This window comes from Triticum dicoccoides, chromosome 1A, assembly GCF_002162155.2.
Source record: "Triticum dicoccoides isolate Atlit2015 ecotype Zavitan chromosome 1A, WEW_v2.0, whole genome shotgun sequence".
NCBI lineage: Eukaryota > Viridiplantae > Streptophyta > Magnoliopsida > Poales > Poaceae > Triticum > Triticum dicoccoides.
Genome location: NC_041380.1, coordinates 132,331,441 through 132,345,546, shown reverse-complemented (window position 1 = coordinate 132,345,546; position 14,106 = coordinate 132,331,441). Strand labels below are relative to the sequence as shown.

At 39.0% G+C, this 14,106-nt stretch overlaps 1 protein-coding gene across 1 annotated transcript; it reads left to right on the top strand.

The window, feature by feature from the left end:
* The first annotated feature begins 4,372 nt into the window (after window positions 1-4,372).
* LOC119366819 (peroxidase 22-like) lies at window positions 4,373-7,866 on the top strand. Its single transcript, XM_037632529.1, has 3 exons — window positions 4,373-4,831; window positions 5,016-5,181; window positions 7,230-7,866. Exons 1-3 carry the CDS (start codon window positions 4,388-4,390, stop codon window positions 7,460-7,462), a joined length of 843 nt encoding a protein of 280 aa, XP_037488426.1. The 5' UTR covers window positions 4,373-4,387; the 3' UTR covers window positions 7,463-7,866.
* The last annotated feature ends 6,240 nt before the right edge of the window (window positions 7,867-14,106 follow it).

Genomic DNA, 14,106 nt, shown 5'->3' with positions numbered 1-14,106 from the left:
ACCGCCTTTTCAGTTTTAGAGAAAACAAAAGAAAATGATGGAAATGTCAAAAAAATAAAATAAAATAAGTTTCCCATGTGATATGTGGTCTAGTTGTTGGGAAAATTTACAAATATGAATTTCGACTTTATTTACAAAATCTCTCTGGAATTTGTAAAATGGGCATAACTTTTGCATACGAACTCGGATTAAAAAGTTTTTATATGAAAAATCATCTACTCGAAAAGTTACATCTGATGTAGACAACCTATGGCCTGTTTGCAAATTTGTAGAATCCTCAAATTCCAAAAGGAAAAAAAGTTATGCTCAAATTTCAGTTTTTTTTTAAATTTTCATTAAATCTGGTCAAACTATGGTCAAACTACTTATTCAAGAAGTATTAGTGTTACTAAATAATTATTCAAGAATATTAGTGTTATTAAATAATTATTTCAGTTTTTTTGAATTTTGGTCAAATCTGGTCAAACTATGGTCAAACTGTGGTCAAACAATGGTCAAACTACTTATTCAAGAAATATTAGTGTTACTAAATAATTATTGTTTTTTAGAACAATAGTTTCAAACTCAAACAGTGAAATGTGTGACTTCATGCTCAAGCTAAAATCCTGAGGGTTAATAGGATTAACATCTTACTATTGTCAGGAAAACAACGAGTGCAGACTTGGAAACGAGGAAGAATAGAACCTGGAAGTTAAGCGTGCTCAGGCTAGGGGAGTGGGAGGATGGGTGACCGTCCGGGAAGTTAGATGATTTGGAATGATGAGGGGTGATTAGAGATTAAATTGAACAGTGATGAGAGGGGTGATTAGAGATTAGAGGTTAAAATAAATCAGAAATTTGAAAATAAAAAATAAAAAAAATTCAAAAAAAATCAGAAAATTACCTTTAGTACCGGTTGAACACCAACCGGGACAAAAGGTGGACCTCCAGGCAGCGGCCGCGTGGAGGGCCTTTAGTCCCGGTTCTGGTTTGAACCGGGACTAAAGGGTCAGGGCATTAGTACCGACCCTTTAGTCCCGGTTCAAGAACCGGGACTGCAGGCCCTTTTTCTACTAGTGCATGTTAATTATGTGAGAGATCGCCCTCGAGGAGATTGTAGATAGTCTTCGCCTCGGGTGTGAGTTCACATCCCTTGCTGGCACAAGCGATTTCTGATTAGGATATTTGATGATGTGGCCTAGAACGAGAAGGCTTTGATACCAAATGTGAGCTTGTCCCTTGTACCGAGCTCATAGGTGAATCATATTATATATTTTAATGATACTATAGACTGATTATCACTCGAATTGTATTGTAGGTACTATTATCCACCAACCACCCTCGCAGCTAGGTCGCACACATCCTAGCCTTGGCTGCAATCAGCTTCTTCCATCCCAAGTTCATACATCCTCTTGATTGTTATAAGAAGAGAAAAACATTACACCTTAGTAGGTCTACTAAAGGCTTACAAGCTACTAGGCAGGAGCCTCTGGATTGATTCGGATTTCCTAACATAAGCCATGGTCTACTCTCAAGATCGTGTACTAAGATTAAAGACACTTATTTTTAAGATGGAGCGAGTACATGAAAACAATATCGTGAACCGGGGTAACCAGTGGCTCGCTAGTTTTGGTACCGACCATGACCGACAATACTTTCTTTCTCACAATCAACATGACCAACAACCAAACTGACTGGCAGTATGATTCTACTACTCAGATAACTACAGCTTTACGTGACCTCGTGAACCATAAATAAATTGCCCTTTTAGTTGTTTGTCTGCACTCCGTCGTGTACAAAGCAGCCTCAAATCCTTGATGTTAGATGAAACAGTACAAAAGATGATGAGATTGATCGTGTACTCAGATGTGCCAACGATGCCAGCGAGCCTTAATGCTACGGTTACAGCTCTACTTCACGATAGCAATGTTATGCGTGCACTCCATCTCTCCGGCCAGACATGGATGGCATTCATACGTTGGTCCCTAGCATGTGTCATCCACTCACACGACAACAATGTAATTGTAGCTCACGTACCAAGTGTCATGTACTTATGCATGCATATATATTCCTTCCGTTCAATAATATAAGATGTTTAAACCTGTTGACATATGTTTGACATAGTAGATGTAAATATCTTTCTCCTCAAACTTGATCAAAGTCGTGAGGTTTGACTTTAAAAGAAAAACATTTGCACTAAATTATGAAACGATCACACTAAGTTATACTGCATGCATGTCTCTTAGGACGATGTATTTGTGAACGAAATACTAGTGGTGAAAGCTCCTAAAGTTAGTTGTAATCATGTTAGCACAATAACATGGACGTTGCATGTATGGATGGGAAGACAGCCGTCGTCATCGCATGGAGAAGGAAGGAAGTTTCGTCTATATATACAGCTCACACCGATCTTCTGTCTTGACGAAAGGTACTGATTGGGTTTGGAATATCCAATATATGTGAATGTTGATGCCGTCACATTCCCTCAAGAATTGCAGTCACATTCAGTCTGTTGGTTGATGAGATATTAATGGTAAGGAAGAGGAACAATCTGGTAAGACATCCCTGCCTCTGGTTGTCCATGAGATGGACTTTTTTTCAAAAGGGAGGTTAACCATCGGCCTCTCTGCCATTCCATGCACATAGCTATATTTATCAAAATATCATATTCTCTCCGCTAACAAATATATGGTGTTTTGAATATTTTAATATAAACTACATATGGGTTGAAATAGTGAAATAAATGAACAAACACACTAAAACGTGTCTATAACTCTACGAGAAAGGTGTGATAGCTCCTGGGTGCCCTTAAACCCTCTATGTACAGTAATTCAAGAAAACAGAAAAAATTCAAAAAAATCTGAAACTTTGCGACATCAAATATGGTCAAACTTTGTAGGTGCTTGCAAGTTTCCATAACAAAATATCATGTACAGCTCCTCGAATATCGCGAGTTTCAGATTTCAGTGCTAAAAGTGCTCAAAACTTCAAGCATTGAGATCTTTTTCTTGTGTAGAGCTCCTTGATTTTATTTTATTTTTTTGCATGAAAACTTGCAAGCACCTACAAAGTTTGATCATATTTGATGTTGGGAAGTTTCAAAAAAATTCTATTTTTCTTTAGTATACTGTCTATAGAGGGTGTAGGGGCACCCGGGAGCTGAAACACCACACTCATAACTCTACATACATCGGATTCGAAACAAAGTTAGGACATCTTATATTTGTGAATGGAGGGAATAGAAAACATCCAAACATATATTACAAAGCGAAAACAAGGTCTAAGATAACAAGATTTGGTTTACATGACGACTTAAACACAACATATTAATTACTAGTGTCATCTAAAGTGGTTGGACGTATCCCGTGCTATCATCTTTCATCGGCTCCACCCAAAGGCCATAGGCCCGTGATCCTCCGGATGTTGCAAAAAGCACCACATACGGACCCATCATGTATCTCTGAAGATAACCTTCAAATGATTTTGAAGCTACTTGACAGATAAGATACATGAACTACTACCTTCATCCTGGTTTATTAGTTTTCTTTGTATTCTGTGTCAGTTTTTGACCTTAAATTTAATTAAAAAAATGTTAATGCATGTCATAAAAATAATATAATTGGAAACTATATTTTAATACGAACTTAACGATATATTTTTTGGTGACATGCATTAATGCTTTGTTAGTTAAATTTTTAGTCAAAATTTGACATAAAATACAAAGGGGACTTATAAACCAGGACGGAGGTAGTACATACACATATGATTCAGGCATAGGCTTCGGAGAAAAATAAACCTTAAATATGTACTAGTGCTCCAAAGTCCAAACTAGCTACTCCCTTCGATTCAAAAGTTGTACTAGATCTGCGACAATTAATTTAGATCGGAGAAAGTAACATATATTTACCCGGGCGGGCAGAAGCATAGCTGTGATTCGATATATATAGAAGTCCGAACACAATGTTTCTAAATCTCGCCACTACTTGAACAATGTTTCTTCATCTCGACACTTCTTGAACACGATACACCACCCAACACATGACTGAACCGCAGACACGCGGCACATACGTTTACAAGCATGTGAGACTAGCTATAGCTAGAGACAATATTCAGTCAGGCTCACTCATTCAATCGGAAACATCAAAGAAAGTATCGTGAACAAGTTTGAAAAGTAGTCCACGGAGAGCTCAACTGATTGCTCACTCTTCTGCAAGTTGTCGATTGGGGTTGGAGCGCATCTATCCATCCATTCATAACTCTATCCTACCCCGCCAAAGTATACTTACGTAAAACGAAACAACCTCGAGAATGCATGCATGCATGTTAAAACCATCGAGTTAGAACTTGGCCTATAAATCCAGCTCCCGTTTCCTCACAGTGTTCACCACTTCATCAGCCTCTTAGCAACATGGCTTCTCCTTCCTCCTCCCCAGTCGCCCTCCGCGGCGCCGCCACCTTGGCCGCGCTGCTGGCGGCCGTCTGCCTCCTCCACGCCGGCGGGGCGGCGGCGGCGGCGGCGGACCTGTGCGTGGACTACTACGACTGCACGTGCCCGGACGCGTACAAGATCGTGCAGGGGGTGCTGGTGCAGGCGCACAAGTCGGACCCTCGCATCTTCGCCAGCCTGATCCGGCTCCACTTCCACGACTGCTTCGTGCAGGGCTGCGACGGCTCGCTGCTGCTGAACACCTTCAACGGGATGGAGACGGAGCAGGACGCCATTCCCAACAAGGGCTCGGCGCGCGGCTACAGCGTCGTCGACGCCGCCAAGGCCGCCCTCGAGGCCGCCTGCCCCGGCGTCGTCTCCTGCGCCGACATCCTCGCCATCGCCTCCGAGATATCGGTCCAGCTGGTACGTGCTACCACCCCGTTACGTCACGTCACGTACAGTGAATCAAACTACCCAGCTAGCTCACTAGGTGCATGATTGGTAGGTAGGTTCTGCGTAGCTTCACGGTTGCACAAACAAAGGACACATGCATGCATGCAACTATACGAGCAATTCGACTGGCTGCTAATTTGGCATTTATATGCAGTCCGGAGGACCCGGGTGGAGCGTCTTGCTGGGGAGGCTGGATGGCTTCACGTCCAACTTTACCGCAGCCGGGGAACTACCAGGCCCATTCGACCCACTCAACACTCTGAAAGAAAAGTACAGAACGGCCACGCTCGACGATACTACCGACCTCGTCGCTCTCTCTGGTAATCGAGCTCGCGCACAAGCACAACATCGAAAACTACATAGACTCTTGATACTCTGCGGAAATCCAATTCGGCTATTGTGAGCGTATGCTCCTGCACACCAAAAATGTTTTTTTTGCAAATGTCTTTATATATATATATATGACAAATGTTTTCTACAAGCAGTGGTAGTTACCACCACTTGTGTTTTGTATGTTGTATGTAGTATCTGTCTAAACCGAGAGTATGTACATGTAGTATGTAGTATATAACAATGATTAGGTAGTATATATACAAATTTTTAGGTAGTATGTACCCTTTTTTGAGCATGTTCTTTTTTACGTACAAATATGTATATATTTCACAAATATAACAAAAACTATGGGCTCATATGCAATTTTTTCATGTAACTTGTTTTGGAATATCTTAGATATAATATATGAACATATTAAAAATAATAAAATAGTATATATAGTACCATATGCTAGTATATGAAACATGTGGGGTAACTACCACCGGGTGGTACGATGGATTTTCTCTCTCTCTCTCTCTCTCTCTCTCTCTATATATATATATATATATATATATATATATATATATATATATAGTGTTACTATTCATCACCCAGGGTGCAGAATAAGTTATTCTTTACCCGAGGTAATCTTACGATCATTTCATAATTAAATTACGTTTCGAATTCAAATAGTTACATTTCTATTGATTCACTACGTAAAATTTGACATAAGAAAATAAAAATATAGGTCATAAGACAAGAAAATTTGCAGTTTATGTGTATTTTAGACTATGTTTTTACGTTTGTAATTTTACATAACATAAAATATTTTTTACGGCGATTATATATTTTCTTACGGTCTCTTTTTGCGTCGGAAATAAGATAAAACTTACAGAATGTAAAATTACGGTGCATTGATAGTAAAATAGAGAGGGGTGAAGAATAACTATTCCTCACCCAGGGTGGCGAATAGCGCTATCCTATATATATATATGGAAGCTTAAGTATTTTGATCTGTGCAAACAAGTCGAATGACAAATGTTACACTTATTTTTTGTTTTTTTTCACCAACAAAGCATCGTCATCCTCGCATGAAAAATGGCAAGCACACTTGTTGTACTGATAAGAACATCTACGAAAAATCTTAATTTTGAAATTTTATTTACCATTTATTTTGAATTTACTGTTCATTAGGGAACATATGCACTCCAGAGCCAAAACGACTCTCTGAATTTACTACTACTACTACTACTACTACTACTACTACTACTACTACTACTACTACTACTCCTGCTGCTGCTACTACTGCTACTACTGCCTCCGGCCTCTCCTTTATGTACCTTTACCTTCACTATTGATGATGAAAGCTTTATAAATATGTTGATAAAACTTAAGAAATATCTTATCATAAAAACTTCACAAGAAACCTCAAGTTTAAATATTGATTTATAAGTGGAGGAAATTGTTATATATGTTCATTGTCTCATGTCCAATGTGAACCTTATATTTGTTTCAAATGCGTGAAACTACTACTACTACTACTCTACTAGTAGTACTACTACTACTACTACTACTACTACTACTACTACTACTACTACTACTACTCCTGCTCCTCCTGCTGCTCCTGCTCCTCCTGCTGCCTCTGCTGCTGCTGCTGCTCCTGCTGCTGCTGCTACTACTACTACTACTGCTACTACTACTACTACTGCTACTGCTACTACTGCTACTACTACTACTACTACTACTACTACTACTACTACTGCTGCTGCTGCTGCTGCTGCTACTACTACTGCTACTGCTACTACTACTGCTGCTACTGCTGCTACTACTGCTACTACTGCTACTACTGCCTCCGAACTCTCCTTTATGTACCTTTACCTTCACTATTGATGATGAAAGCTTTATAAATATATTGATAAAACTTAAGAAATATCTTATCATAAAAACTTCACAAGAAACCTCAAGTTTAAATATTGATTTATAAGTCGAGGAAATTGTTATATATGTTCATTGTCTCATGTCCAATATGAACCTTATATTTGTTTCAAATGTGTAGGCGCCCACACTTTCGGCCGCGTGCAATGCCAGTTTGTCACCGACAGACTGTACAACTTCAGTGGCACGAACCGGCCTGACCCGACCCTCAACCCAGGCTACAGGGCTTTCTTGTCCCAGCGATGCCCAAGGAACGGACCCGTGGGTTCCCTGAACGACCTCGACCCGACAACACCCGACAAGTTCGACAAGAACTACTTCACGAACCTCAAGGTGAACCGCGGCTTCCTCTAGTCCGACCAGATACTCAAGTCACACCCACTCGCAGTAGGGACGACGGCGCCGATCGTCGACCGGTTCGCAGGCAGCCAGGACGCATTCTTCAAGGCCTTTGCGCATTCCATGATCAAGATGGGGAACATCAGGGTGATAAAGGACCCCCCTCCAAGGGAGAAGTCCGGAAGCGTTGTGCATTCGTCAATTGAGGTTAGGGGGACACCACGTGCGGATATACAATACAAGTGTGGGTGTGGCATGGGAGATGTGCGTGTGATCATGGACGTCATGGACGTAAGGATGAATTCATCTCTTATTTTTCAACAATAATTGGTATGTGTGTCAACCAAATGTAAACATTTCGTGCATGCATGCTTGTTGTCGGACGTGGAATAAAGTGTAAAAAGTCATTTTAATGTTTTCGTTCACACAGTGGAAAAGTGTTTGATTCTTACCACACGAATATGAATATATGATGTGAAGCTCGGCGACCAAGTGGAGCCGGGTGGTTTTTTGAGTGCAAGCTTGGCCGTGTGGTGTGATCTATTGTTCAACTACCTTCAAATTTATATCCCACTGTGCGCAATACTTTTGGCAACTGGTTGTGAGGATTGATGATCCTTGTGGGGGCGGCAGCCTTTGTCGCAAAAAATCACTAACAAAAATCCAAACTTGACGGCAGGTAACTTATCACGTGGATTCCTTTGTTAGATGACCAAGATCTATAAACTATGGTGCTTGATTTGTAGGAATATATTTTTGGCACTAATGACAAAAATCCAAACTTGACGGCAGGTAACTTTCCCTGTGGTGCATGAATTTGATGACGTCATTAATTGGCTGGGACCGCCTGTCTGTCTGAGTTGGCAGAATAAAAACGCCACGTGGACACTTGGACTTTTGGTCTTCTTCTTCCTCCTTTCTGTCTGGCATTTTATCAAACACATGGTTAACGCAGAAGAAGGTCACGAGCGGAACGGCCAGGACACGAACAACGCCCGGGCGCAGCAGCTCCGGAGACCACCGCGCGCGGTGGTAGCACGCACAGCACGCGGCGGCGACACGGACCACAACATCAACGTGGTCGACATCCTCCCGGAGCAGGGATCCGCCGCTCGCATTCAACCATCGCTCCGCGCTACGCGCTCAACTAAGACCTCGCAACAGAGGGCCAAGAGCAGCAGCCATCTGTGCGGTCGAGCTCACATGCGTCATCTGGGACCCGGCGTCGGTGCACACTGACACAACTTTCGGCAGCGGATGTGGATGATGGAGACGGAGAGCTTCCACGATACCATGTACCATGACCATGCTCTCCTCCTGGATTGATTTACTCTGTGGAGATGGGTCAGATCGAGAAGAACGCCATTGTTGGGTCAGCTGTGGGAGATGGATTGATTTGCTAGTTCGATTAAACCAAAAACTAGTACGAAAGTACCTTTCTGCTCCGAGGTCAAACGAGCTCGGTGAACAGTAAAATTGATTTTTTTAGAAAAAATTCAAAAAAATGGGAGAAATATTGACAAAAGTTCTAAGTGCTTGCAAAAATTCATCATGGAATCACATTCTTATAAGGCGTGGAAAAAAACAAATTCAATGCTTCAAAAATGCTTTTGAAAGTAGCATTTTCATAGTACCGATTTTGTTTTTTGTTTTTTTGCCACGCCTTCTAGGAATGTGATTGCAAGATGAATTTTGCAAGCACTTAAAACTTTTGTCAATGTTTTTCCCCAAAAAAATGAATTTTTTTGAATTTTTTCTGATTTTGTTTCGATTTTACCGTTTACCCAAGCTCATTTGAGCTCGGGTGCAGATACTCCGCGTCCAAACTAGTTGCATTGTATATGAGAAGAACGTCATTGTTGTGTCAGTTGGAGGCCCTAGCTTGTGCGGAAAGAGGCTAAAGGCCACGCTGGGTATGCGTCATACAGTGGGGCCTGGCCGCCACGGCCCCCACGGATGACTCCAGCGTGCCCACGACCGTGCCCATTAGCACCGCCCCCGCCGCGGCCCCCGGCAGTTGCGCTCCCAGCTCATGGGTGGCGCGCGTGGGCGTCACCCCCGCCCGGCGGCCAGCAGCCACGCCTTCAGCACCGACAGCCCGTATGCCCTCGCGGGTGTCGCCCCCGCCCTAGAAGCGGTAGAGCTTGGCCATGGCGGGGTTCTTCTTAGGCATCCCGGCTCCCAAAAATATGTTAGTACTACCTCCGTCTTGATTTATTGTTCATCCTCATATTCAATGTCAAAATTTAACCATAGATTTAACTGACAAAATATTAATGCATGTTATAAAATATTATTATCGTTGAATTCGTATTTGAACATAGTTTTTCAATGATACTATTTCTGTGACATTCATTAAATTTTGATAATTTAATCTATGGTCGAAATATTGCTCATAATACTAAGAGGGCAAATAAACAATGACGGAGGTAGTGGAGCTTAGGCTTAGGGGCACCTCTTTATCTAGCCATCAATTTCTGCATGGCCATTCGTGACAACACTTTTATCTTTTTTGTTTCTTCATATAAACCAACATATGAACTTCAAACTTTGCAGCACAATAATACATTCTAACTAGAATGTGAGAAAAAACTCGGCTTATTTTCGTGCATCATAAACACTAAAAATAACATTTTTGAGTCAAGAAAATCTCATTTTGTGTATTTATGTCAGACAAAGAAGTCTGTAAGTTTTTTCTCATATTGTAGTAAGAATGTTTTATTACCTTGTAATGTTTGATTATTTGGAAGAAACAAAAAGGAGAAATTTTCATGTAGTATATTAGTTGTCTATCACGGATCTCAAAACTATATTGGAGGGTAAGGATAGGAGGTGTCCAGGAGCCCGAGCTCAAAAAATCCACGTCCTCCATGCGGCGGCCAAGACTCTTCGGCGCGGGGGAGATGTCGGTGACTTCTTGTTGCGCCCATATATGGTGGTTGATAAAATGCCTAAGGTCAGAGAAGAGGCGAAAGAAGAAGAAGACTAAGTCCAATTTGTCTACGTGGGATTTTCTTTCTGACAACTCAACCCGATGGGTGGGCCCGACCGATTAGTGATGTCATCCAAATGCTCGGCATCTACCATTAGTATTTTTTGCCACTATCAATTTTTCGGTGCGGTGCATACTGCAATATTTTGTAAATTGATGCTTTTTTTCTTGCATTGTGTAACATGAATCTGGTGGTTTTGTGGATTTTATTCACTTCCAACTGAATTGTAGATTGTCTTTGTTTTCTTTTACCTAGAACAGAGGAAATTTTCCTCTCTTTTTCTCCTTTCTTTTGAACCAAATGGACAAATAGTCACATGAAAAGAAAATTTCTAATTTTTTGCCTCCACTTTTTCTATGAATCAAAGAGACGCTCAAAGGATTTCGAAAATATGTGAATAGATAAACGTAGGGATTAGATGTCTTTACTTGTTGAATCCAACAGAAATTTGAAACGCATAAATACGTTCTAAAAGTTGTTTTGTTGCACCACAGGAAAAAGATACATGAACTATATTGCAGGATTTATAGAGACAAATGAAAATTTTCTACAAGATTAGACTCAATGAAAGATCATATTGCGGGAAAAGTAGAAGGTTTTTCGTGAGTGAAAAAGCAAACAAATTTAGGGATGACATTTGGGGTTTGATTTGTTTTTTGTTTTTTGCACAGATCAAAATGCTTAACCTTTCTGCCTAAAAGTTTGCAAGTAGCATTTGAGTGTGACTAAGAGCGCATAAATTTTTTGTTGAGATTTTCTTGACATTTCTAAAATTATTTTTGCACGCCGGAGAATGTGCACCTAGGAGCCGAATTGGTTTTCCGGTTCGAGACCCTTCTTTTGATAGGATTTCGTGGCTACTGGGCCGTGCTCCATAATATTCCCTCCGTTCCGAATTATTTGTCTTGGATTTGTTTAGATACAGATGTATCTAGACTCATTTTAGTGCTAGATACCTCCGTATCTACATAAATCTAAGACAAGTAATTCGAAACGAAGGGAGTACTAGTTACACTGTCATTTCATATTTGGCGCTTATAACGTCCGGGCAAGTCTATATCTCGCCTGTAGGGAGATCGAAGCGAAGCTCGGCTACAGGGAGTCCATACTAGGTCGGCATAGTAGTCGTCGTTTCATCACGCTGACGTTAAACACGTGTTTTCTTCTTCTTCTTCCTTTTACTTGTTTGCATTAAAAAACTGAATAGATTTATTATGAAAAAACATTTAGTTAATTTTTCAAAATTGTTCATGGCATATCTAAAAACTATTCATGCAATGAAAAAATGTTCACTAAACTTTAGGAAAGTATGTGTACTATTCTAAAAATATATTGGACCAAAATATTCACGTGATTCAAAAAATGTACATGAGATTTTGAAAAAAATACACAATGTAAAAATATCCATGCAAGTAAAAAAGTATTTTGTACCATTCAAGAAAATGTTCACGAGTTTCAAAAATATGTATATGACACTTCATAAAATGCTAATACAATGAAAACAATAATGACACGGTTTAAATTTTTTGTATCATTCCAAAATTTGATTCAACGTGTATTTCAAATAAATTGACAAGTATATCAAAAATGGTGAAAACATGTATTTGAAAAAAATCATGTATTTGAAAAATATTACATGTATACAAAAAAGATGTATATGAAAAATGTAAGATGCGTATGATAAAAGTGGACATCATAACATATATTTAAGAATGTATTAAACTTGTAATTAAAATGTTCCTGAAGTATACAAAAATTGTACTATGTGTATTAAAGAAATAGACTTGTGTTAAAAGAAGGAAAACAAAAGAAAACCGGTGAACACCAAAGAAAGAAACAAAGAAAGCCAATGGGAAAAAAATAAGAAGAAGAAACGACAACTGAATAAAAGAATAGAAAGCCAAAGAAATCCAGTGTAAAACAGTAAATAGAACAATAAAAACAACTGAAAAAAAGACCCTCGCAGCCCGTATTGGGTCGGCGAATTTGCGCCACGGTGTAACTGAAAGACTAATATGACTCGCAACTAGCGTGCTCCTATTCAGCGACCTACGAGCTGAATACTGAGGAAACGCGCACCCCCGCTTCCCCGCGGTACTTTTTGGAACGATCCATGTTTCAGGTGGGAAACGCCTGTTTTTTTATATCTCGTTTTTTTGGTTTAAAATTTGTTCATGTATGTTTTGATTTTTAATTCCTTCACATAATTTAGGATCTCAAAACAAATTGTGAATTTCGAAAAACTTATGACCATATTCAAAAAATGTTCCTGAATTTCAAAAACGATTCTTGATTTCCAAAAAAACTCGCGAGTTTTACAATATTTCCAAGAATTTCTACAATATTTTGCAAAATCGAAAAATTCTCGCAGATCTGGAAAATATGTTTGTAAATTAAGCAATTGTTCACTAATTTCAGAAATTGTTCACTAATACAAAAAATAATCCAGGCTTTGAAAATGTTCACAAAGTTCAAAAGATAATCTCAAAATTTAAAAGGAAAAATGGGAAACAAAGAGAAGAAGAAAAGTAAAAAAAACCGATCTAACAAAAGAATCAGACATTCCTATATAAAGGACTTGGCGTACCGAGGTGGGATGGGGGTGGGGGGGGGGGATACGTGTACGCGCGCTCCCTTTTCCGACTGCCCATGTGCCACCCCCCTGTTTTTTATTAAAATTCGTTTTTATAGTATTTTCTTTTATTTATTTAAAAGGACTCATGATTATATAAAAATGTTCATTTTGAAAAATAAAAAAAAATGATAAAATGCATACGAATTCAATAAAATGTCATGATCTTAAAAATATTCCCAAATTTCAAAAAAGGTTCGCCGATTCATACAATGTTTATGTGTTTCAAAAACTGTTTTCACAATTTTGAGAAATATCCGCGCATTTTTGTAAAATGTACATGAATTCTGAAAATGTTCACGAGTTAAATAAATATTCACGAATTTGTAAATCAAATGTTCGTGAATTTGAAAATGGTTGTATCCCCGATTGGGCCGGCCCATAGAATCTTCTGCTGGTTTAGGTTTTGGGAGCTACAAGAAGCTTTACTTTTTGTTCCCCTAAAAAAGAAGCTTACTTCTTCTTCTTCTTTTTGCGGGGAGCTATTTTAGAAGCTTACATTCAGCTATTTTCTAGGTTTTTCAGTTAGGGTTTTCTACCAGTTTATCTGGTTTTATATATTTATTATTATTATTATTATTATTATTATTATTATTATTATTATTATTATTATTATTATTATTATTTTAATACCCTTTTTGTTTTTCATCCTTTCTTGAAAAATTAATCCAGTTTTTCATTTTGGGATCATTTTTCAAATATAAAACATTTTCAAATTTGCAAACTCTTCAAAATTCATGTTCAGTTGTCAAATGAGCAAAGAAATTCCATATTCGTGAACCTTTTTTTCAAATACGCCAACTTTTTTTTGAAACCGACAAACTTTTTCAAACCTGGGAATATTTTCTTAAATTCGTGAACAATTTTTTGAACCCACCTATTTTTTCCAAAACCGTGAATATTTTCAAATGTTTGAACTTGAAATAAATCATTTAGTCAAACTCTTCTTTGGTGTTAAGATGGTAGCTGTGAATAGCTATCGACTATCTTGAAATGGTACAAGAATAGGATCCATTCTGGGATGTAATTGCATT

Coding starts and splice junctions, on each gene's coding strand:
- LOC119366819 (XM_037632529.1), top strand. CDS start 4,388: ATGGCTTCTCCTTCCTCCTCCCCAGTCGCCCTCCGCGGCGCCGCCACC. Junction 4,832..5,015: donor CCGAGATATCGGTCCAGCTG/GTACGTGCTACC, acceptor ATTTATATGCAG/TCCGGAGGACCCGGGTGGAG. Junction 5,182..7,229: donor CGACCTCGTCGCTCTCTCTG/GTAATCGAGCTC, acceptor TCAAATGTGTAG/GCGCCCACACTTTCGGCCGC.